General features: G+C 48.9%; 1 protein-coding gene across 4 annotated transcripts in view; it reads left to right on the forward strand.

The window, feature by feature from the left end:
• The first annotated feature begins 279 nt into the window (after positions 1-279).
• LOC119406250 (G/T mismatch-specific thymine DNA glycosylase) overlaps positions 280-21,892 on the forward strand; it is a 138,939-nt gene continuing 117,326 nt past the window's right edge. The window contains exon 1 of one of the 4 annotated variants that reach the window (XM_037672979.2): positions 280-412. Coding sequence is in view for 2 of the 4 variants with exons in the window: in XM_049419734.1 (XP_049275691.1) it covers positions 399-412 (14 nt within the window). In the remaining 2 variants the exon portion in view is untranslated. The remainder of the gene's footprint in view (positions 413-21,892) is intronic. The other 3 variants (XM_049419734.1, XM_049419733.1, XM_037672980.2) reach the window with 3 other exon arrangements.

Genomic DNA, 21,892 nt, shown 5'->3' on the forward strand with positions numbered 1-21,892 from the left:
TCCTTTTGAGGAGTCGATATATCTCGAAAGCTAAAATGACACGCTCTGTTTCTGCGTGCCAAGACCGAGCGTGTAAACCAAAGCAGCGGTTGCTGACCGCATATGCTGCCTGCGGAAGCAAAACGCTGTCATCCACTCGCACTTTGCCCGGGGCCGTGTGCCCTCTAGTCCGGCCATGGACCGCACAAACTTTGGTGGTGTCCTCAAAGTATCAATGATCGGCTAAGGTTGGGCATGTTCGTGGGGCTAGAGGCAACCCTGTCTTGTGAGCTTTTTGGTCTCTGCATTAGGTGGCGCCAATTTCGCCTTCTGTAGGGGGCGCCATGTGTTAGATATTTGCGAAAGGACCCATTTAAAGAGTGATTAAATTTATTGTTAATACCAGCAAAACGCTTAAAATGACTTGGTGCAGGTGAGTGGCCTGAGCAAGCGCTCTTTTGTTCTCTTCTTTCTGTGAGGCTCATGTCGCACGTCAGACCACGATCTCGCTTGACGATGTCCGATCCGCGAGATCGCCGCTGTTCGTCTTCGCACAGGGCTGATCATTTGACGGTGCGCGATTTTACCGCACAACACGGCCGACGGGTTATGTGTGTCGCAATAATGATGTGTTCGCGCTGCGGGCTAAATGTATGGGCTGCTGCGACTGCGACACTTTGCCGAGTTGCGAGTAGTGCAGTCCGCGCATTTTTTGTTTAGTGCTCTCTTATTAGCCGCGTCGAAATAATACGCATCGAGTCGCGCACACTCTGAGCTGGCGCCTGTTTACACTGCTGCTGCTCTGCACGATTCATTGCGCTAAGATCGTACACGCAACGCTGCCGCCATGGTTAAAACTTGGGCGTATGACACGAAAGGGCCGCATCAAGTCCCTTTAATTCGCGGCTAAGACGTGGCGTTTGCATTTCACTCAGGCCCGTTCTATTTTCTCGGCTGCCCATTGTGTTTTGCACGGCCAGCCTTTTTCTCGCGTAGAACGCGCCTGCGGTGAGGCGCAACTGCGCGGGCAAAGTGATCGAATTCAATCTGAAGTAATCGTGCTGTTTTAAAGACGTCTGCTGTGTGACAAAATTCAGCATAACTCATCCGATTCTCGGGCAAATCTGTTTCTCTCCATGATGTATGCTTGGGCATCTGTTCAAGAAACCTGTTGAACGCCACTTATTTTTTGTTTTTTTCGCGGGTGCGCGCTCTCTTAACATCGTTACAACAGCGAGTTTTTTGCACCCACGAGCATCTACTGGGGCGAAGTGCCCCAGTAGATGCCTTCTATCAAAATAATAAAAACTCGCATCATCCAGCCTACCCTGCCTGTACGAATAAAACTGCTGGTCTAATCTCGACGGCGCTCCTCCGCCTTGTGGCAGTACTATTGATTCCGCGTAACAATTGCTCTCCTTGCTGTTTCACGAGCTCGCGCTGTCCTCCGATCGATAAACGCCGCGACCATTAGGAATGAGGTAAACAGCGCGCTGCAGATCCGCATGTGAAGAAGAGGGAGCGCCACCACCCCTCAGCGGGAACGCACTGAAATATTTCGTGAATTCTTCAAGCCTTCCCTAAAGGGCCTATGCGCACTAACCGCGCCTGCACATTCCCCACGCACAAGAGAATGCTCGTGCGAACCAGGATGTTTCATTACAAGAGGGACAGCAAACAACGACGCGTTCCAAAAATGTCTATGAAGAAATAGCCGCCTCCGATGTGAGCATGCTGCCGGAAGAAATGAGCAAGTCACAGCGGGATAGAACAATCATACCACCCTTAAAGGGGCCCTGCAACACGTTTCCAAGTAGCCATCGAACGGCTTCTGAGTTTATTGCCTCGACTGCTACGCGGAGGGTAGCGGGGACAAGAAGCTATGTGTTTTTATTCGAGCTTTATTTTCAGTGGCCGGTTTTCTGAGCAAGGACACACGCGGGCGCAACTCACAACAATAAGTTTAATTCCGTCGAACATAAAAGTACCTTGGGAAGCACGTCAGCGACAGCAACCACGTGTTATTTTGCCGATGGGATGAAAAATAAGCCCCAGCACTATCGGGAGAGTGCTAGTGTTCACGTGACGTCACAGACAGGTTCTCTGCACTGGGTACCTCAACATGGCGGCCATCTCATTAGGAGGACACACAGTCGTTCCGTCCTCGCTTTCGCCAGCCGCGCCAAGGGTGAACACAAAGGAACGCGAGGGGACAGTTTCTTGCTCCGCGCGTTCGTGTTCACGCAGCGTCTCAACCAGCTGGTGCCCCAAGATGGCGGCCACGGTGACGTCAATGCACACTATGTATTACGCATGCGGAGAACATTCGACTCTTTGTCAGACAAGTTAAAGGAAGACTTGGTAAAACATGATGCACTAAAATCTGCCTTATGATTGTCCGACGTAACAGCGGTTGCAGGGCGAGGGATAGACGGCGTTACATTTGCACTGAACGAACGCGTGCTTCTTATTGCACGTGCCAGTTTTCTTTTTTGAAGGTTCAGTTTTCCGGCAAGGCAGTGGCATATATGAGAGAGAGAGAGACAGGGGGAACTACATTTTCTCTGAATTTGACGTGATTTTTTATATTCATAGAGATGATTAGATGATTTGCTTTTCAAAACTTCGTTTTCAATCAAGGTAGAATCTGCACAAACAGATTGTGCAGGCTGGGCCGTCCTATACTGCGACAACACAGCAGTCACTTGATAACATTTTGGAAATATTGCCATAAAGTACAGCCACATTTAATTTGTACTTCATCTGAACATTCCATCTGCAAACTTCAGTCTCAGTTTGGCGTTGTAAATACGATGAGCATGAAGAATCCTGCTATGACTGTAGTACCTTAAATTCTCAGTTATTAAACAAAACATGGGCTGACAAAGCACGGTACTTCGCAAAAGTCTTCAGGATTATCCGAGTGCCAATTTCTTTACTCTTAGAGCCCTCTAATATAAAGTCTTTCTAAAGAAGAAGATCAAGTTCAGTTGATAATTATTTATAGAAACCACATTGAGCTGGCTGTGTATAGTTATAAGATCAAAATGACTACGAATTTATATACTAGGTGTCGTTCCTTGCCCTCCTATTTTTCCCAGCTTGGGGGGGGAGGGGGGGGGGGGGGGAAAGCGGACTCCTCCCCTCCGGCCCCTCCAAGTAGGTAGCCTACGCAAACTGTGTAAGCTCAAACTTTCCTTGAAAAAATGAGGGTGATTATAACGTTAAACCGCATTGTCTCCATCCGTCGTTACCTGTTAATGATTGGTCGAAATTTTCTGGGTCATGCCCACAGCGCCTGCTCGTAACACGAAGCAACAAATGGCGCGCAAGTGATCCACCGCGTCATTATCAGTTACGCATGACTGTGTAAAAAAAAAAATAAACTATTTTCAATACGGTGTATTATTAGTCATTGGTTCTTTGCTATTCGTCAAAATTTTTCGCTGTGCCATAAGATCGCCTCCTTGTTAAGCGTCGTCGGGAGTATGCGAAAACTCGCGGCGTTAAAATGAAGTCTGAACAGTGGGCAGCGCATTACTGCGCTGAACAATATATATATATATTTTTTTTTTCGGAATAGCCACGCAGTGTCTCTTTCTCAACGTAATTTAAGAAGGCTGCCCGCCAATCACATTGGCAGCGGCTACTTATAGCAGCGGGCGAGATGGATTCATATGTGTATAATAGATACTTTCAGTATCTATTATACACATGAGTTCTCATTAAGATACTTTCAGTAGTAGTACAACGATGTTGAGCTGTTCTTGCGCGTGTAGAACTTTCTGGGAACTCCTCGTGACTGAAAAATAGGTAGGGAGAGAAATAAACATTATTCGGAACAGACACAATCCTTTGCAGGTGGGCAGTCTTCTTAGTCCAGAAAACCGTAGACGCTGATCATCTCCCTGGTCAGGTAGATCAAGTTACGGGGCAAACTTGAAAGCCGGGCTTCTATGTGCTCGACTCCACAGCCTTGTTAAAGCCGCCGCGACTGCTGCAGGCTACCGTATGATAAGCAAGGTGAAGCAGGTTAATCGAAGACTAAAGTGAGAACCTCTTCTAGCTCTCCTGGCTAGGTCCAACTAAAATACTCGACACTTCTGCACACTCATCATCTCACAGCAGCTTGGATATGGAGCAGTGGCGATGCTAGTCGTTTTCAAGGAAAGAAACTAAATTTCCTGAAAAAAAAAAGAGATCGTTTGATCGGGCTATAAAACGTTCATTGGTTCCCGACCGTATTTGCGTCGCCAATTATGTAAATTTCAGGTCACGCAGGACAAAATAAAATCATGACAGATTGCTGTAATGTTATAGAGCCTCAGCTGAGCGATAGCCTCCTCTGCAATGCTCGAGCGCAAGACGCGAAAGCGTGGAATAGGCAGCCCGCACCGCACGTGGTCATGACACACGGAGGACAGTCGTCACAGTTTAATCGGAGGACAAATTTTATAACATATTCACATTATTGCTGCGTTCAAGTAAAATTTTGCCTGACTTGTTAGTTTCCCAGTCTGCAGCCGGCAGTGACTACTGTCGAAAGTGGGGAGGCTCGGCCCCCCTAACATTTCTCTGGAGGGGGGGGGGGGGTCTAGCGCCTTCCTCCCCCCCCCCCCCCCCGGTAGATACGCCTATGCCGGCGAGGACTGCCTAGTTTGTTGGGCGCTGAAAACACAACCTGCAATTTTCTTTAGATTGTATGAACCTTGGTGTATGTAGGGGATCACGGCAACATTGCGCTTATCAAGCGCTGGACTGGCGTTACTGCTAGGGACGCATTGAGTGGCTTCCATGCGTCGGAGAGCACCTTCTGCGACTGAGCTATGTCGGTAGGAACTCGATAGACTTGCTCACTGAAGCTAGCTCCTGGATTGGTGACATGACTTTTGGAGCGCGTTGCTAAGCACCTATTAGTGATGCTCCGTTTTACACGTTTCGAGTGATTAGAACGAAACGATTAATGTGTCCTGTCAACCCTGGGAGGTCAGGTGATCAGTCCAGCATGGACAAACCTTATGGTTCCATGATCGGGCATTTCAGGTGTCAACGTGAGGGAGAAAAAACATTGACGAATAATCGGTACAATGTCATCGCTTACGCTCTGGAACTGCTCAAAAGAGCAATCATGAATACTTTCATGCATTCACAGTGTGATAGGCCAAGCTTTGCTAAGAACAAATCACTTGAAGGGCCCCTAAACGCCCGCAAATTCCAAGAAACAGTTGCTCCGTGCCTTTCGGCATCCCCGCAACGGTTCGCCGTGACGTCAACATGTCGTCTGCTCGTCATTTACAACGCCTGTCTGTACGCTCGCAGCTCTTGCTCCCCGCATGACGAGAGAGGGAAACGACCGAGGGCGTATCGTCAAATGCTCCGCCATTACGGCTCCGTGTTGGTTGCAGACTCGTGCACAACTGCAACACCACTACTAAATTTCGACCTCTGGGTGGGGTCCTTTAGCCAATGCAGAATAAAAGTGCAAGATAGGTCCAGGCGAAGCAAGTCGGCGCAGATACGGCGGCTCCACAAGAAAATCCAACGCACCCGTACTACACTCCGCAACAATTCATCATGCGGCAATATAGGTCGGCGCCATCTACGGAAAATGCCTTGAAGCCGACGTCTTCGTGATATAGCACTCGATCAGAATTCTTCACGTGGTCTTATATTTCAAGGCGTTTTAGTATACATCTTATATAAAAGGCGATCGATACGCAGTCAGTGCGTGCCTTTCTCAAAAATAATGACCCGAAACGGTATGACAGGTTTGTGTGTTTTGGCGCTGAAAACAACTTCCAGCGATTCCAGTGCGCAATTTTTCCATGCCTACGTTTTTACAAGGGCAACTGCATGTCGCTTCTTATCTGCGCATGCCTTGAAGGAGTACTGACACGAATTTTAAAAAATTTGGGATTGTTGCTCTGAATAAAAATGCTTGCTTCGAGAAACATAAAACGAGTATTGCGGTGCCTGGGAATGCATCGAATATATTTGAATTATCGCTACCTTAATTAAAAGACGCTTTCGGTTTCGATATCGAGGGAGCGGCTTCTCAGTGACGTTTCATAACAGTATGACGTCACGGGGATACAGAAACTCGCGACGCACTAGCGGCAAATTCGTCAGTGATGGAAGTGCTGCTCCAATTGCTCCAAACTGCTCCAAAAAAGAAATGCTGCTCCATGCTGTTCCAAACTGTAATTTTTGTTAGTAACTGCTCCGGACCTGTCCGGAATGGCACCGGTAAACTGAAAACAATGAACTTTAAGCACATGATCATCCAGCGAGCCTAAACGTAACAAAAAACAAGCTGTCTACTATCATTCTATATTTTGTGGACTTTTTTCTTGGCAATGAAGCGAAGGCTGCAGAGCCAAACTATGTGTGTGCTACCGCTGAAGAAAAATGGCCCACAATTGCGTCCTTGTTTTCTGCGTGAGAATTAAGCAAAATAACATTGCTCTATTTTCTATGGGACACTGTTTGAAAAGAGGCACAGCACGCACCAAGGAGATACAAAATTTATATTTGTTTTACTATATGCAGTGTCATTTCACGTTTTTGCACGTGAATAATCCAACAGCCGTCACAAGAGATACGGAAGGTTCACAAACTGAAACTAAATTCGAAACGCGCGCCAAACCGGACTATTTCGCGGAGCAGTAATGTGCAGTAGCTCCGCCGCCGTAGCCTTTTTTTTTTTTTTCATTGCCAAGTAAAGTTGTCCGCGAGTATAGTATGCACTGTAGCATGCCAGTATGGAGTTTCTGTACTAGCTACATACTAGCATATCGACAGTGCCACAAGTAGTGGCATTTTTGATATGTCTCCGATTTAGCTGTATGTAGCTGTACATGACAGGCAGACTATTTTGGTAAAATGTGTGTGATATTAGTTCGATATCTTACTGATTACTAACTGCTGATGGGAGGACTGTGATGTGTGGCTGATCACATTTATCACTTTGTCATTTCCGACCTCATTTTTGCCACAAGAAATGGCAAGGCTGTTTTTTCATCCTATCCGAACTTGGTTTCTTGTCTTTTTTTTTCTTTTTTGAAATTTCAAATGCAGGCTATTTTGGTGAAATATGAAAATAACAGATTTGTTTGCTCTGTTACCGATTATAAACGGCTGTATGTGATTCTAGTTTCTTTTATAATTTGGGGCTCAGCTTCATCGGTTTTATATCATTTTTGTCACAAGTACCCGATATTTTAGATAAATAGCTCATCTTAGTGTTCGGTGACCACCCATCTGCTTAATTATTTGGTTGTTGCAATTTGCAGTGATAATTGTATGTGAAATATCTTTAATAATAAGTAATAATACTTATGAGACGCTTAAATAATGATTTAACTCCAGGAGTCGTTTGGAATATTTTGCCATCTGCTCCGAAAATGTCAATAGCTGCTCCAAACTAGCATTTTTGCTGCACCAGAGTGTGCTCCAAAAAGCAAAATGTTGCTTCCATCACTGTCATCTGCTCGTGGTGTAGATAAACAACGATGAGTGAATTGTCATCCGATGACCCTGAGAGTGATTTCTGCGATTTAGGCTGCATGCAGGACGCAGAGCTCGCAAACTCGGGGGAACTGTGTTGACTCTTCGGGATAATGTCCATTGCTGTAGGGCTGGCTTGGAGATGCTCAGTGACGAAAACTTGAAAGTCAAAATATTTTATACGTGTTCTCCGACTCCAGTGTGTGGAGAACTTTGACACTGCATACCAAGGAAACGAAAAATGTCCCTTTTGCGATGTCTCAAAAACGTGTCAGTACTCCTTTAAAGGGACACTAAAGAGCAAAACGATTTTTCTCATATTAGTAAAGTACTCTTTCACGATACCAAAAACACGACGCTTGCTGCGAGAAGACGCTTAGTAAGCGAGAAAACGCGCAAAAACCAAATGTGGCTGGCGACGCCGCCTTGAAGTTTCTGCACCATTCGCCGTAACGCCACATGTTTTGACGGCGCCTCCTAGGGACTGCGTAGTTCCTAATCGGTAAAAATGAAGTGCATTGTCCTCTGAGGGGGCCATAGACTTAACATACCAAGTTTGGGGTAATTTTGTAGAGCCAATGGCGCCAAAATACGATAAATACACTTTATAGGTTTCAAAACAGGAGAAAGTACCTCAGAATAGGCTGGCCGACGTTTCGATAGGGGACCTATCTTTGTCAAAGGCGCCTTGTCATCCCTGGCGTGTTAGTTTTAAGGGGTTAGTGATGACGTCATGTCATCACGTTTGTCCCAACGCAGCCTGCGTTTGATCCAATTCTCAAAACTCTGCTGATCCTCCGAACGCAAGAGCAGCCTACCCAACGCAGCTTTGGGGACCCAGTGTCTTGGTTCCCCAATTCTCAAACTCTAGTATATAAGAGAGTTTGAGAATTGGGGCCCCAAGAAGCTTGCGAGCCGCCAGGGCGCATGCGCAGAACCCAAGCCACTCTAGGGCCCTTGCGCTCGCGTTGACGCAAGACGCAACGGGTGTCATTGCTTCATCATTGGAACCCGTCGCTATTACAGTTTCGTAGCTTAGGCCATTTTGCGTATCGGTACCAGAATTTCTTAAACTGACAGTCTCTTCTGCAGTGTCGTTGACGGTTATTGTCTCGCCCTGCGAGCAAGTCAAGCTAGGCTTATACCTCGTCAGTGAACTTCGTATTGGTTGTGCGAGTGCGCACAATGGTCTTTTCTCAAATTCCGCTAATCGAAGTTCAAGGTCTGATATTACGCTTAAAGGGGCCCTGCAACACTTTTCGAGCATGCTCAAAAAGCGCTGCCGATCGGTAGTCGAGGCTCCCGAGAACACGCGAGCCAAATATTATAGCGATGCGCACGGCCTGGAATTTACAATAAATTCTCAAAGTCAGCTGAAAATCGCTCCCTCTTCTCTCGACAAATGATGTATTAGTCCGCAAAATATGACGCGATTGTCGGCAGTTCCACCATTGGCTGATGTTATAATCACGATAACACCCTCATTATTACTTTCGTTGTTAATTTTGAGTTCAATAAGTAGATAATATGTATGTTTATATTCTGTTATCGCGTTAAAAACACCGAACAAACATTAATATTAGCACTTCCGGTCTCACCGACAGCTCGTCTGCTCGTAGTTGCGTGGTTCCGTTTTCTTCGCCATGCGCAGTGCCGAAAACGTGAATATTTCTGTGCTTTTGACCATCGCCGGTTGCCGTTGAGAGTGGCAGCCGTTCGAGTGTTGTCTCGTAAGCTGGGAACTGCATCGTCGGCACGTTCTCACGACCGACCGAGGCAGCCGTGCAGCATGTCTCCGATAACAATGCTGGCGTCCGGTAATGGCGGCGCTTCGGGGTCGTCTGCCAGTGCCGTCTTACGAGGCGGTGTATCGGAGTATGGGCCGAAACCGATCTCAGCTGCCATTCGTTCCAAACGAGCGCGCAGGTTTGCTTCCATGGTTGGCAGAGCGATGAAAACACTACGGCGTTCGAGGTGCACACCCAACATTACCAAACCGACGCGCAGTTTTCAAGCACGCGCGATACACATCGGCTCCGCTCGACGAGAACGACGCAAGCCGACCGGAAGTGGCGGCACAGACCACGTGGTTGCGCCCAGACGTCAGAGAGAAAAAAATGAAGAAAAAATTTCCGCCGGCGCTCTTGGGCGGAGCCTCGCTCGTATGCGCTCCCTCCCTCGACTCGCTGCCTTGATCTCCGCGCGCTCGCGGCGTTGAGTTGAGGGAGAAAGCTGCGGAACGTGATCTCTACAATTTGGTAACACCACTTAGACTTGACGGATTCGAAAAATTTTTGCGGCATATGACTCGTGAATAGTCATACGTCAATAATGAGACTATTCCAATATAACTAAGAAAGGTGTTGCAGGGCCCCTTTAAGATGTCCCAGTGAAAGTTTTCACAATTTTCGACGTCGCTTTCCAGTTCGTCAAGACGTACAGTGTCATAAATCTGGTGGTCTACTTTCTTCAAGTCGTTTCTCATCAATTCGAGGTTTAAGCGTAAATCCTTGAGCTTGCCAATCTTTGGTGATCTAGACGAAAGTACTATGTCACTTTCTTTCATGACTTCTTCAATGTCTGCTCGCAATGATCTCCGCATAACTTGAAGCTGCTTCATCTTCTGGTCTTCTTCTCTTTCTCTCTCCTCCGCGTTCGCCAGTCCACAGTTATTACGCGTTAACATCAACGACGTTGGCGTGGCGCTATCTGATCCAAGGGCAGGGCCTTCACGACTACTCTCATTAAAAGGCTTCAGCATTCCGACTTCGATACCCTTGAATTGACTATCATCACGCATGCACAGTGGGTCGACTAGTGAACAGATGGTAGCTTCGAGGGCTGGGCCTGCAGGACGGGTGTCATCGCAGTGAAAGTTCGTCGTCCTGGCTTCGCGAGCCATATAGTTGTTGCCGAAGCGAAAATCTAGTGGATGGGCAGCCATACCGTTAACTGCTCTGAAGGCTGCGCTGACAGGATGTGACTCTCCTTTCTTCATGGACATCCTAGCCTTGAGAACCTCGGGCCGTCGTCTTGAAGGGCAAGGGCAGACCAGAGCCGAAGTCATCGTAAGGGGCTCCCGTCTCGCGAACCTCCAGGCGACGGACGCTGCCTCATCAATCTATGAGTCGCCGTCCAGTTCAAGCCGGAGTCGTAGTCCCGGGTTTCACGGCACCAAATATAAAGAACAGCGACCGACGGCATGACTGCCTTCTTCCCCCTTTAATGCCACACTAATCCTAATGATGACTGCAAGCGCGCGGTGCGCGACCGGCATCGTCTTCCATTTTCAACAACCCCGGAACTGAATTCACATGACGTCACCATGATGCCGTGAGCAAGCGCTGACAACTATGGCAACGCCGTCTTTCGGGCGGTCCGCCATGATCCTGGCCACTGTATGGCGTCTGTGCCATAGTGTCCCTTAATGTGTGTTTTGCTTTATCTGTGATTTGACAAGTGCTACCCTTATAGGACAAATTATTGATGTTTACTATACCGCAGGATAACCCTCAGCGAACGCGATCGAAGACGCTGCGAAGTGATGGGCGATGCACATTTAATCAGTTAGAGCGCATATGCGCAAAAGCTTGGGCGAGACGGCAAGGAAGCATTACGTTAAAAACTAGAAGCCTTGTACAAAATTGAAGCACTGCACCTGGGCATGGATGAGTTGCACTCTGACGTCGAGTTTGTGCCGAGGGTTTCCCACACGAAGGATCACTCAGTGTCGTAGCCCAACCGCGAAGACTTGGCGTCTCGTCCATCAAATAGGATGGCTTTCCTGCTAGTGAATAATGCAAGTGTAATTAAAGATCTTGTAGTACGTACGCCAGCGCCGTCTCCTGAAGTGAGGAGCAAAGTCACCGAGTGTCGGGTGGTCCCGTGCGATAGACTCCGTCAAAGACTCGGTTAGTGGCAACCACATTTATTACACAAAGCCACGGCACTCCAAAAATATACAAATATACAAACAAGACAGGTAACAGTAAGCAAACTCAAACGATCACGATCCCTTAACACTAAATCGTCCTCAGCAGTCTCATCTCCTTCTAACATAGTTTCCTATGTCTAGCTTCAAGACTGCTGCTTCGTCGGGACGCTCTTTACTTGATACTGCCTACCCCGTTCGGTGCCTAATTCCAGTCAGCGACAATCTCATCTGTGATCCGTTGTTAGCTATGACGCCTTCAACCACCTTGTGGGAAAAAGTCAGCCGTCGTCTGTCCACACAGGTCGTCGTCACGTTGGCTCGACTGCTATGCCCGCTAGGCCTAACGTCGTCGTCGGCTCCTTCGCCCGGCATGGCGTTCCACCGCTGACGTGGCCCTCCGGGGATTGCCTTCGGTGCCTTGCTTCAGAAGGGGGCTTGCGCCGGGAACGTTCGTACTTGCAGTGCGCGACCGCTGCATCACCGAGGAGCCTTGCTCGAACGCCGTCGAGTCCGCCGGCCACACCTCGGGACGCCCGCGTCACCGGCTGCAGACCCGAACACTCGTCGCCAGTCTGCTGGCGATGCAACTTGCGGCTGCTGAGTCCACCCAGTTTAGCGGGCTTAGAGGAATAGCGGGACCGAAATTCGCATGCGCAACTAGTATGCTAAATTTATCTTTCACACTTGCCTAAATTTATCTTTCACACTTGCCTCTCACGGTGCTCTTGGATGGGTGGATGCTACGAGCGTCCCCTTTATAACAGATCTATGCCACCAGGCTCGAAAAATAGAAACAAAAAAAAAAAAACGCGCCGTAGCAACGACCGCCCCATTCGGCGCGTTTCGAATACAATTTCGTCAACGCTTCAACACACCGTGAGGTGGCGGCTTTACCGCAAGCCTTCTGTGAAGGCTTGCGGTAACCTTCGGTGAAGAGCTCCTGTCTCGAGCGTCTCCTTTGCTTCCTGATCAACATATCTGCGCGACGTTCGCTGCTGATTGAGTTACTACTGCTATCTGCCGCATCCGAGTCTTTTTTTCCCGCTAATTACTAGGCTGTTCTGACGACTACCACGCGCTCCGCGCGCGTGGTAGTCACCTGTTCCACCAAATCACAACTAGGAAAATGAGGCTCTCTAGCTTGTGTAAAATCATCCCTTGACGTATTCCAATCTTGGCTAACGTCTGTGGCTTCTGCCAAATGCAGTTTCAGCTCGAGTGCTTCGCCATGTTTTGCCTCGAGTTTAGCTTCGAGTTTCTTTAGCACGAGCTCCCTCTCTTTTCGAACGCGTTTTTGTTCCACTTGAAGAAACTGCAACGCCTCTTCCTTTGAATGCCCTCAGTCCAAGCTCAGAATCCTGACAAAGTCCATCGCTAGACCTCCGAAATCCGTGACGGGCAGGAAATGGAATCCTGGCAGGCTCTCCAATTGTGTCGGGTGGTCCCGTGCGATCGACTCGGTTAGTGGCAAACCACATTTATCACACCGAGACAAGAGCAGAGCCGTCGCACAGCTGCGCCAATTGTGTGACGGCAATGCAGCATCCAAGCCAAGCACAAATTTATCTGCCCTTCTCCTCCAAGCGGCGTAGTGACGGGACAAAAACAAAGGCATACAACATTTAGAACCCAAATTGATACTCACCAGGAATGAAACTTGCCCAACTTTTGTTGGTGTGAGAGGGAGGCGCCTTTCCCGCCATTCTTGCGTCATGTATTGCATTGGTTGTAGACGGCTGAAGAAAGTCCATAAAAGTTGACCCTGTTTCTTCGCCGTGACCTATTGCTACGTCAATAGACGGCACAATTTACCATTATTGCAGAGACTCCAACAGAACGCGGTCAGCTGCTTGCTTCTGAGGCAGAGAACATCCACACGCACCGAAAGAGCTTCACAAAGTGGCCAGGATCATGGCCGACGGAAGGAGCTCACGCCCTTCCCATCAGCCTGTGCGGCAATGTGGGCGTGTCTTCAGTGAATAACCTATGGCCCCCGTATTAGTGATAGCGCAAATGGTGGTCACAGCCATAGGCGTATCTACCGGGGGGGCGGGGGGGTCAATGGGGACGCTAGCCTCCCCACCCCCCCCCCCACTGATAAATGTTAGGGGGGCGGAGACCCCCAACTTTCGACAGTGGTCATTGTCGGGTGCAGACTGGAAAACTAACAAGTCGGGCAAAATTTTACTTGAACGCAGCAATAGCGTAATTATGTAATAAAATGTGTCCTACGATTCTGCTGTGATGTCTGTCCTCCATGTGCTATGACCACGCGCTGTAGGCTCTATGCGGCTGCCTATTCCACGCTTTCGGGTCTTGCGCTGGAGCATTACAGAGGAGGCTATCGCTCAGCTGAGGCTCTTTAACATTACAGCAACCTGTCATGATTTTATTTTGTTCTGCCTGGCCTGAAATTTAGGTAATCAGCGACGCAAATACGCGCGGGAACCAGTAAACGTTTCGTAGCCCGATCAAACACTCTCCTTTTTCAGGAAATTTAGTTTATTTCTTTGAAAACGAATAGCATTGCCACTGCTCCATATCCAAGCTGCTGTGAGTTGAGTGTGCAGAAGTGTCGCGTATTTTAGTTGTGCCTAGCCAGGAGAGCTAAACAAAATTCCCACTTTAGTCTCCGATTAGCTTGCTTCGCCTTGCTTATCATATGGTAGCCTGCAGCGGTCGCCGCGGCTTGTAACAAAGCAGTGGACTCGAGCACATTGAGAAGACCAGCTTTCACGTTTGCCCCGTAACTTGATCTACCTCACCAAGGAGATGATCAGCGTCCACGGTTTGCTGGACTAAGAAGGCTGCCCACCTACAAAGGATTGTGTGCGTTCCTGATAATGTTTATTTCTCTCTCTACCTCTCTGTCAGCAACGACGAGTTCACAGAGAGTTGTATACGCGCAAAAACAGCTCAACATGGTCATAGTACAACTGAAAGTACTTATTATACACATATAAATCCATCTCGCCCGCTAGGGCAGCCTTCTTAAATTACGTTAAAGGGCCCCTCACCAGGTTTGACAATTCTGAGCTAACGAGCGCAATGCATACACTGGGCGTTCACGATCACGTCTGCCAAAATTTGCAACGCTACGCGCCGCGGAAATGGGTCAAATTTCAAGGTGAACGCTGCTTGCCCTTCCTCTCGCGGGCGCGCGCTTTAGAGAATGAGGGGATGACGTACATGATAAAATGGCCCTACGTAGACGACTGTGCTCTGGCGTCGCCAACAGAATCACGTGACACCATAGGTCGGCAAAAAATCTGGAGCTCACTCAGACTCACTCATGAAATATATTTTGCCCTTATAGCTCACTCGGACTCCGGCTCAGCAACATGTTCGTCAACCGGACTCACTCGGACTCGGACTCACTGAAATTTTAATCTGCCTTACTCACTCGGACTCAAGCTCACCAAAATATTACTCATTCGGACTCACTCAAACTCAGACTCACGGCTCTATCTGAGTCTGAGTGAGCCGACTCATGAGTCCGTTAGAGCATAATTAGCTTTTTCAACCATGGTGTCAAAGCCAATATGTGGCGTAAATGGTCCTCTACTTGGCGCCTTTTGATCTCGTACTTTCAAATATGAGTTACCAGTGGTTGCAATTCAGTAAGGGTAGTTTTATTGAAAGAGATCACTCACACGACATATTTTTATCAAGAACTACCTGTGAAAGAGATAGCGGGGGGGGGGGGGGGGGGGGGGGGGAGTGTCACATGCCCCCGCCCCCTCCGTAACTCACGCCTTTGATCAATAAATATTGAGCTATATATATATATTTTTTGCGCTTATGGCTCACTCGGACTCAGACTCATTGAAATTTTCCTCAACCGGACTCACTCGGACTCAGTCTCACTGAATTTTTCCACTACCGGACTCACTCGGACTCAAACTCACGAGAATGTTAGTCACCCGGACTCACTCAGACTCTCGGCTCGATCTGAGTCTGAGTGAGTCGACTCATGAGTGAGTTTGCCGACCTATGCGTGACACTGCGATAATTATTTGACACGACATGTGTAGTTTGTGTAATTTGCTGCTTGAATAGATTAATAAAAACTTGAGAGAAATAATGAGACACACAAAGGGAATGTGTGCGTCTTTTTCATTTTTTTCCGTGAATTACAGCGAGATGCGGGGCTAATGTGCCTCCGTTTCGAATGCGTTCGTGCCCCCGCGGTTAGCGCATCGAGCAGGCGCCAGCCCTGGAAACTAAAGTAATGTTCTGGCGCGTTCCAGCACTTATTATGCTCATTTATTCTACCGCGTCCTAGTAAACGTTAATGGCGCACTGGCTCATGATACCGCCACTCTCGTGCCCGTACAAATGTCGCAGCTTTCATGGCCGTCCCGCAGAAACAGGCAGTACGCCACAGAGAACGCTGGCACAACGCCCACGGCCGCTACATAAAAAAAGGTAGCGGCCGTGCAACGCCGCTCGCGTGCTCGGGCTGGCTCAGGCACGTCATGTGCACGTGACCATGCATGCGCATGACGTGTTCATGCGTATGTGTCAAGTGAATAGGGCAGGGAGGGGATTTGGCTTGCGAAGGCTACACGGGGCGAGTGGCAAGGGGTGAAACTCGCCTCCTCGCATCATGGTTTCGCGCCGCTACAAATTATTGCTTTTCTCAGCTCGTAATGAACCGATTTGAAAAATTCTTGCGGCATACTGCTCTTCATTCGGCACACAACTTTCAGCGTCTAACTAAAAATTTGCTATGTGGCCTGGTGAGGGGCCCTTTAAGGGACACTGTCTGGCTATTGGCCTCGAGATCTTGGAGTGGCGCCATCTCGCGTGTGACGTCAGAGCGGGGACTCCGCTCTCAACCGCGCTGCAGCAGCCGCTGCTCCTGTATGCGGATCGTCTGCTTCAGGCGGGAACTTTGTTGAACGAACAGCCTCGCGACGGTCAACTAACGCCTGCAACGAATGTTTTCGAGTGTAATCTAGAACTTGTTTTAGTTGCGGCCCAATCGACAGGGCCAAGAAATCCCCCGGATGGCCGACGAGTGCGCCGATGCCACTGACCGCATTGCTGGTAAGAAAGTGAAACTCTGTGTGAGTGTTCTCGCTCGTTATCTTGTTTCCGCCGTACTAAACTAATTAGCTTGGGTGTTTCTTTCGATATTTCAGTAAGCGTGCCGTTCTCCAGCATCTACAAGTATGTAGATAAAGCTTGTCGCGGTGCCTCATCGAGGGCGAGGCGGTGTACGACGCAGGCCACATTGTTGAATGCGCGGTCGAGTCCGTCAACGGAGATCGCATCACCGTCGCAGCTCTCGTCCTGCAAACAAGTGCGCAAGTGCCGCCTTGTTGCATACCCCCCTGTCGATGCCGGTGATCGCAGTTTGTTCCGTAATGTTGGTTCAGTGAGAACGATATTACGTCGTAGTTCATATTAACCGCACAGGGCACCGCACAGGGCCGTCGTATGGGTATCAGGATATAACAGATAGTTAATCGCTGATTATACCACGCACAGGGCCACAGAGATTAACGTGGCAAATGCAAGCTGGGTCGAGTTTCACACCACGCAGCCTAACGAAAAGCTTAAAAAGCTTCGCTTTTAAAAAAGCATCTGCACTGCCTCAGGTGAAAACTTTTAGGGAATGTACACTAAACAGCGGCAACAGGTTTCGCTTATGAATTTATGATAAGCAGTCGGCTAGGCGCACGCTTGCCTTCATAAGTAAAATACGTATGTACACCGTCCAAATGCAGCCGTAGTCTCAGATATCCTGCGCCGCTCAGCTGAGCTCACGAGGCGCACTTTCCTGCAAGGCGATTCGGAGGCCGCGTCGTCGGCTCCTTGTCTAGGGGCCTTCGCGGCAGGTTGTGGGACGGCACCGCACCTGGTGTAAGTCGCCCATTAAGTATTGGCGAGGCGCTTAAACGTGGTCACAAGCTTACCTAAGAGTGGCGCGTACGATGGGTAGCAGAAGTCACTGTCCGCGAAGTGCTTGCTGCACACGGTCGATGATGGCGTCGGGCGCTTTTCCATTCTGAGCTTGACTGTCCACTTCTTCTTCAGCTTTGGGTCCTTAGGATAGTCGTGAAAGCTTTTCACGAGTGGACGAAGTACACTGAGGCTCAGAGCAGTACATCACCATCGCGCAGCACTCGCCGCGGAGACAAGCGGTCGCAGTTCTAAGAAACAAAGAGCTGTGGTTATAAATGAACGTTAAAGGCAGACCCACGGTTGTTCGAAGAGCGTCAGTAGCCACCATACGCAAGATAACCAGTTTAACTGCTTTTTTGTTGAGATTTACCACAACGGTGGTTTAAACACGGCGCTGGGCCTACGTAGCAGACGAAAGCGCGCGAATCCCCGCTCTGACGTCATACAGGCGCCGTTCGCGGCGCCGCCATCGGTCGCACACCAGGCCAATAGGGAACCAGTGCTCGAGTTTCCGCGTTTTCCGCGGTACGGGCAGCGCCGCCCTGGTGGTCAAAGCGCGCATATCCTAGCCGCTCCCGCGGACGAGAGCGGCGACTGGTAGAGGCGATGCGGGCGCGGATCCCCGGAAGAAAACGAAAGGACGCTGGTGCTACTGTTGCGTATTCAAGTGCCATTATACGTAGAAATGATGGAGGACGTATCCTTCTACGTTTTTCCTTCTAAGCCACATGAATAGGAACGGATGCGGCGTTGCATCCAGACAGTCAGGCGAGCAGCGTATGTTCTGCTTTCGCTCTCTTCTCAAGTGGCGTCGCGCTGTTTTCTAAACCGAATTGCGCGTGTCTGCTAGATTTATTCGATAGTGAAGACGGCTACAAGTGGAAACCAGGGCCATGGAACAGAATTTAGCCGGTGTTTCGCCGCAAATAAAGCGAGCATATTATGCAGCATACGGCATGTGTAACAATTGTTTCATCTGACTGCTGCAGCACCACTAAGCTCATTCTGATGCCACCACGTGAAGTGAATGATACGATAGGCAAGTAGTCTGCATTATTTGCAAACAGGTACTTCGAAGAAAATCTACAAGATGTGTGCGGGGGCACGTTCGCCTAAGCCGCTGAACTGTTATACAAAAATACGCACACAATGGATACTCGATGCTGAGATGCATCTGTTTAACATAATTTGTGCTACACACATAGTATAATATAATTGTCGGTGTTTTACGTCCCAGAACCACGATATGATTATGAGAGACGCCGTAGTGGAGGGCTTCGCAAATTTCGACCACATGGGATTCCTTAACGTGCACCTAAATCTAAGTACACGGGCCTCAAGCATTTTCGCCTCCATCAAAAATGCGGCCGCCGCGGCCGGGATTCGATCCCGCGACCTTCGGATCAGCAGTCGAGCACCATAACCACTAGACCATCGTGGCAGGTTGTGCCACAGACAGGGTTCTTGTTAGGAATAAAGCAGCGCACTACTCGGAGCTTAGATTTCTGCAGTAAAGCTTCTTTCTGCATTGGCTGCCGTGGAGAAGTGACATCGGAATTTATGCCTCGCCAGAGAAGTTTCAAGTGGCTTGGATTTCAACTCGTCGCTTAATTCGCCTAACGTACTCTCTTTGTTTTTTTTTGTTTTTTTTTCGCTTGCCTGTGTCTGCTTACAATAAAGGTGTTTGATCAGCATCGATAATGGCGAGTTTTACGTACCAAACATGGTATGATTATGAGGCACGCCGTAGTGTGGGAATCGGGATTAATTTTGACCGCTTGGGATTTTTTAATGTGCATATAAATTTAAGTACACGGGTGTTCTTTGTATTTCGCTCCCGTCGAAATGCGGCAGCCGTGACCGGGATTCTATCCCGCGCCCTCAAGCATAGCAGCGCGACACCATACGTGCTGTGCTACCACGGTGGTTTGCTTGATCAACGTCCGCGTGCATACATACCGCGGACTGGGCATACATACCACGGCAGAAAAAAAACGACGCAACTACCCCTTGCTTTTTTTTTCATTCTTACTGCAGAATTGGGCAGCGTGGTATCGACGCAGCGCGGACTTAACAATGGAGGCTTGTCAGCCGGCACAAACTTGACACAAATCCCTGCACGCAGCCAGAAAATGATGACGAAGGAGTCGGCATCGCGGCACAGCACTGTCTCTTCGACGCCGTATGCATAGACGTAGTCCGATTTGTAGAGCGTCTGTCTGTTTTCCTGTGCTTTTGCTGTGAAAGTCCCCTTCAGACGAACTTATTTTTTTCTAAACCATAGTGCAGCGTTACTGACGCAATGGCTGTACGAACTGTTCGCGCCAATATCGCAGGAACGGCGCACGCGCGTGCGCTCACCGCGATACACTGCAGCACATGCAGCCCGCCGTCTGGGCGCGAGCGGCTGTGTTATATCGCGACTCTCCGCCAAGGGCCCTTTCTCGGCGCGCCACCTGTCCTTGCAAAGAAGGATAGAAGGATAGCCAATTGTGCTCCGGGAGAAGATGGAGAAAGGTGCCTTCTGGATGAGGTGGACTAAGGTCCCTAGATTTTTAAATCTAGGGACTTTAGGGTGGACAGCTTGTTGAAGAACGTTCGGCGAACGCATCTTCATCCTAAGGATCCTACCAAAGAAGTTGTCACGTAGTACTTTCGGAAGAGCAACCTACAGCTCATGCAAGCCGACAAGGAGGGTGGATTTGTGGTACTGACAGCCAAAAGTTTCGATGAAAAAGCCACACGGGCACTGCACAAGAACTTTGTGCCAGCGAAGTCGCAAGCAAGCAAGGTAAAGGCCCAGGCTATTCTGCTTTGCAAGGATCTCCAACTTTCAAAACTGTCTAAGGCCATTAGCGCTTCCAAGCAGGCTACTCTGTCTGTGTTGTTCAGTGTTAAAACACACAAGGTGGACATGACCTTCGGGTGCATCGTGAGTGAACGCGACTCGTGGCAGCTGCACGTAAGCAAATTTCTGCTCTTAGCACGGTAGAGGTCAGAGATCCGTTCGCAGTTAAGAACTCGAATGACGTTACGCAGAACTTGCAGGCTTCTCAGTCGATGTAGAAGACCTATTCTATTCTGTGCCGCACTGAGCTATTTGTAATTGTTAGAACCTGTATGGAAGCGAACTGGCGTTTGAGAGGGCCGCAGGCATAGCTTCATGACGAACTTGTTAGAATTTTATCTCACCTCGACTTTTGCAGCTTCTTTATGTTCAGCGAAAAGGGATTTGCATTGGCTCTTGTGTCGCTCCAGTGTTGTGCAATATGTTTTTAGCTTCCTTTGACACAGAATTAGCTCAAGTACTTGACGATGCAAAGGTGCTGAAGGTCTTTCGGTATGTGGACGATTTTTAGTTATTTTAAACACTAATCCCTTGCTGACCACCACTAGCTCAGTGGATGAAATTCTAGCACTTTTCAGACAACATCCTAACGGCTTTTTCGTTCACGCATGAGCTTGCCATTGACAATAGATTGCAATTTTTAGGCTTGAGCATCACTTTCTCGGAGCGACACGTGTGCTGGGCCTATCGCCCACGTTCGCGGAAAGAGCTGTTACCTTTTGATGCGGCCCATTCTAAGCTTGTTAAAAGGACCATTGCGACCATGTGTCTCGAGGGAGCGCTGGTGAAATCTTGTCCTCACAGTATGCAGGATCAGGTTAGGTGGCTGCATTCAGCTGGCTATCTTAACTCTGTCGTTCTATCCGTTGCCGAAACCCACCTTCAAAAGTTAAAGGGCACAAAGAAAAGCAGGCAGCCCATGGTCAAAAGGCCTATGAAAGGTGCCTTAGGAGGTAGCTGGAAACAACTTGTTGCCAGGAATGGCGTTCAGTAACAATGGAGCGGAAAGGAATCGTTAACTTGTGCGTCTTGGCGCTAAAGAAAATGCTGAGTCTGTCTTCTTTAGCTTTATCAACCAAAGAGGCGAGACGCTCAAGACCCATCTTATGCAAGACCCATCTTATGCAAGAGTCCAGCGCCTGTCCTGTGTAGTCCTCCTTCTCGTGTCTTCGTCTTTTTGCGCTGTTTAAACAATCGAGGTATACGTCCTACAGGGTGTTATCGCGACTTTGAAAATGCATTTCGCGTTGAGTCGGGCGTCGTTGTCGTCGATCGTCTGCTCTTCACCTTAAACGTGATTGACGAGCCTTTCTCCTTTTATCAAATTCGCTTTTCGGAAGTGCCTGTCCAGCTCGGAGATCTTTTGAAGCCGCGCTGCTGGCAGTAGATTGTGAGGCAACGCGAATGTACCGCGAGAGATCTGCACGTGCGCGGAAGCGTGCGGCGGCGAAAACGGAGAACGCTCGTTGCATGCTCCCAGTTTCTATTTTTCTGCCAGAGATGGCGCTGCCTGTCAAGAGCAGTGTTATAGAAAAGGAACGCATCTACGACGCAAATGGGGGTAGCGGCCTTTTGTTTGAAGCGCGGGCTGGGGCACTGCGAACACTTGTGCACCGCCGTCGATTCGACGAAGCTACCGACGACACGAGGGCTTTATGCCGGTTGTGCGAGTAGGAAGAGGAAACCATCCCCCACCTTGTGCTACGCTGTAC

Source organism: Rhipicephalus sanguineus, chromosome 10, assembly GCF_013339695.2.
Source record: "Rhipicephalus sanguineus isolate Rsan-2018 chromosome 10, BIME_Rsan_1.4, whole genome shotgun sequence".
Classification (NCBI taxonomy): Eukaryota; Metazoa; Arthropoda; class Arachnida; order Ixodida; family Ixodidae; genus Rhipicephalus; species Rhipicephalus sanguineus.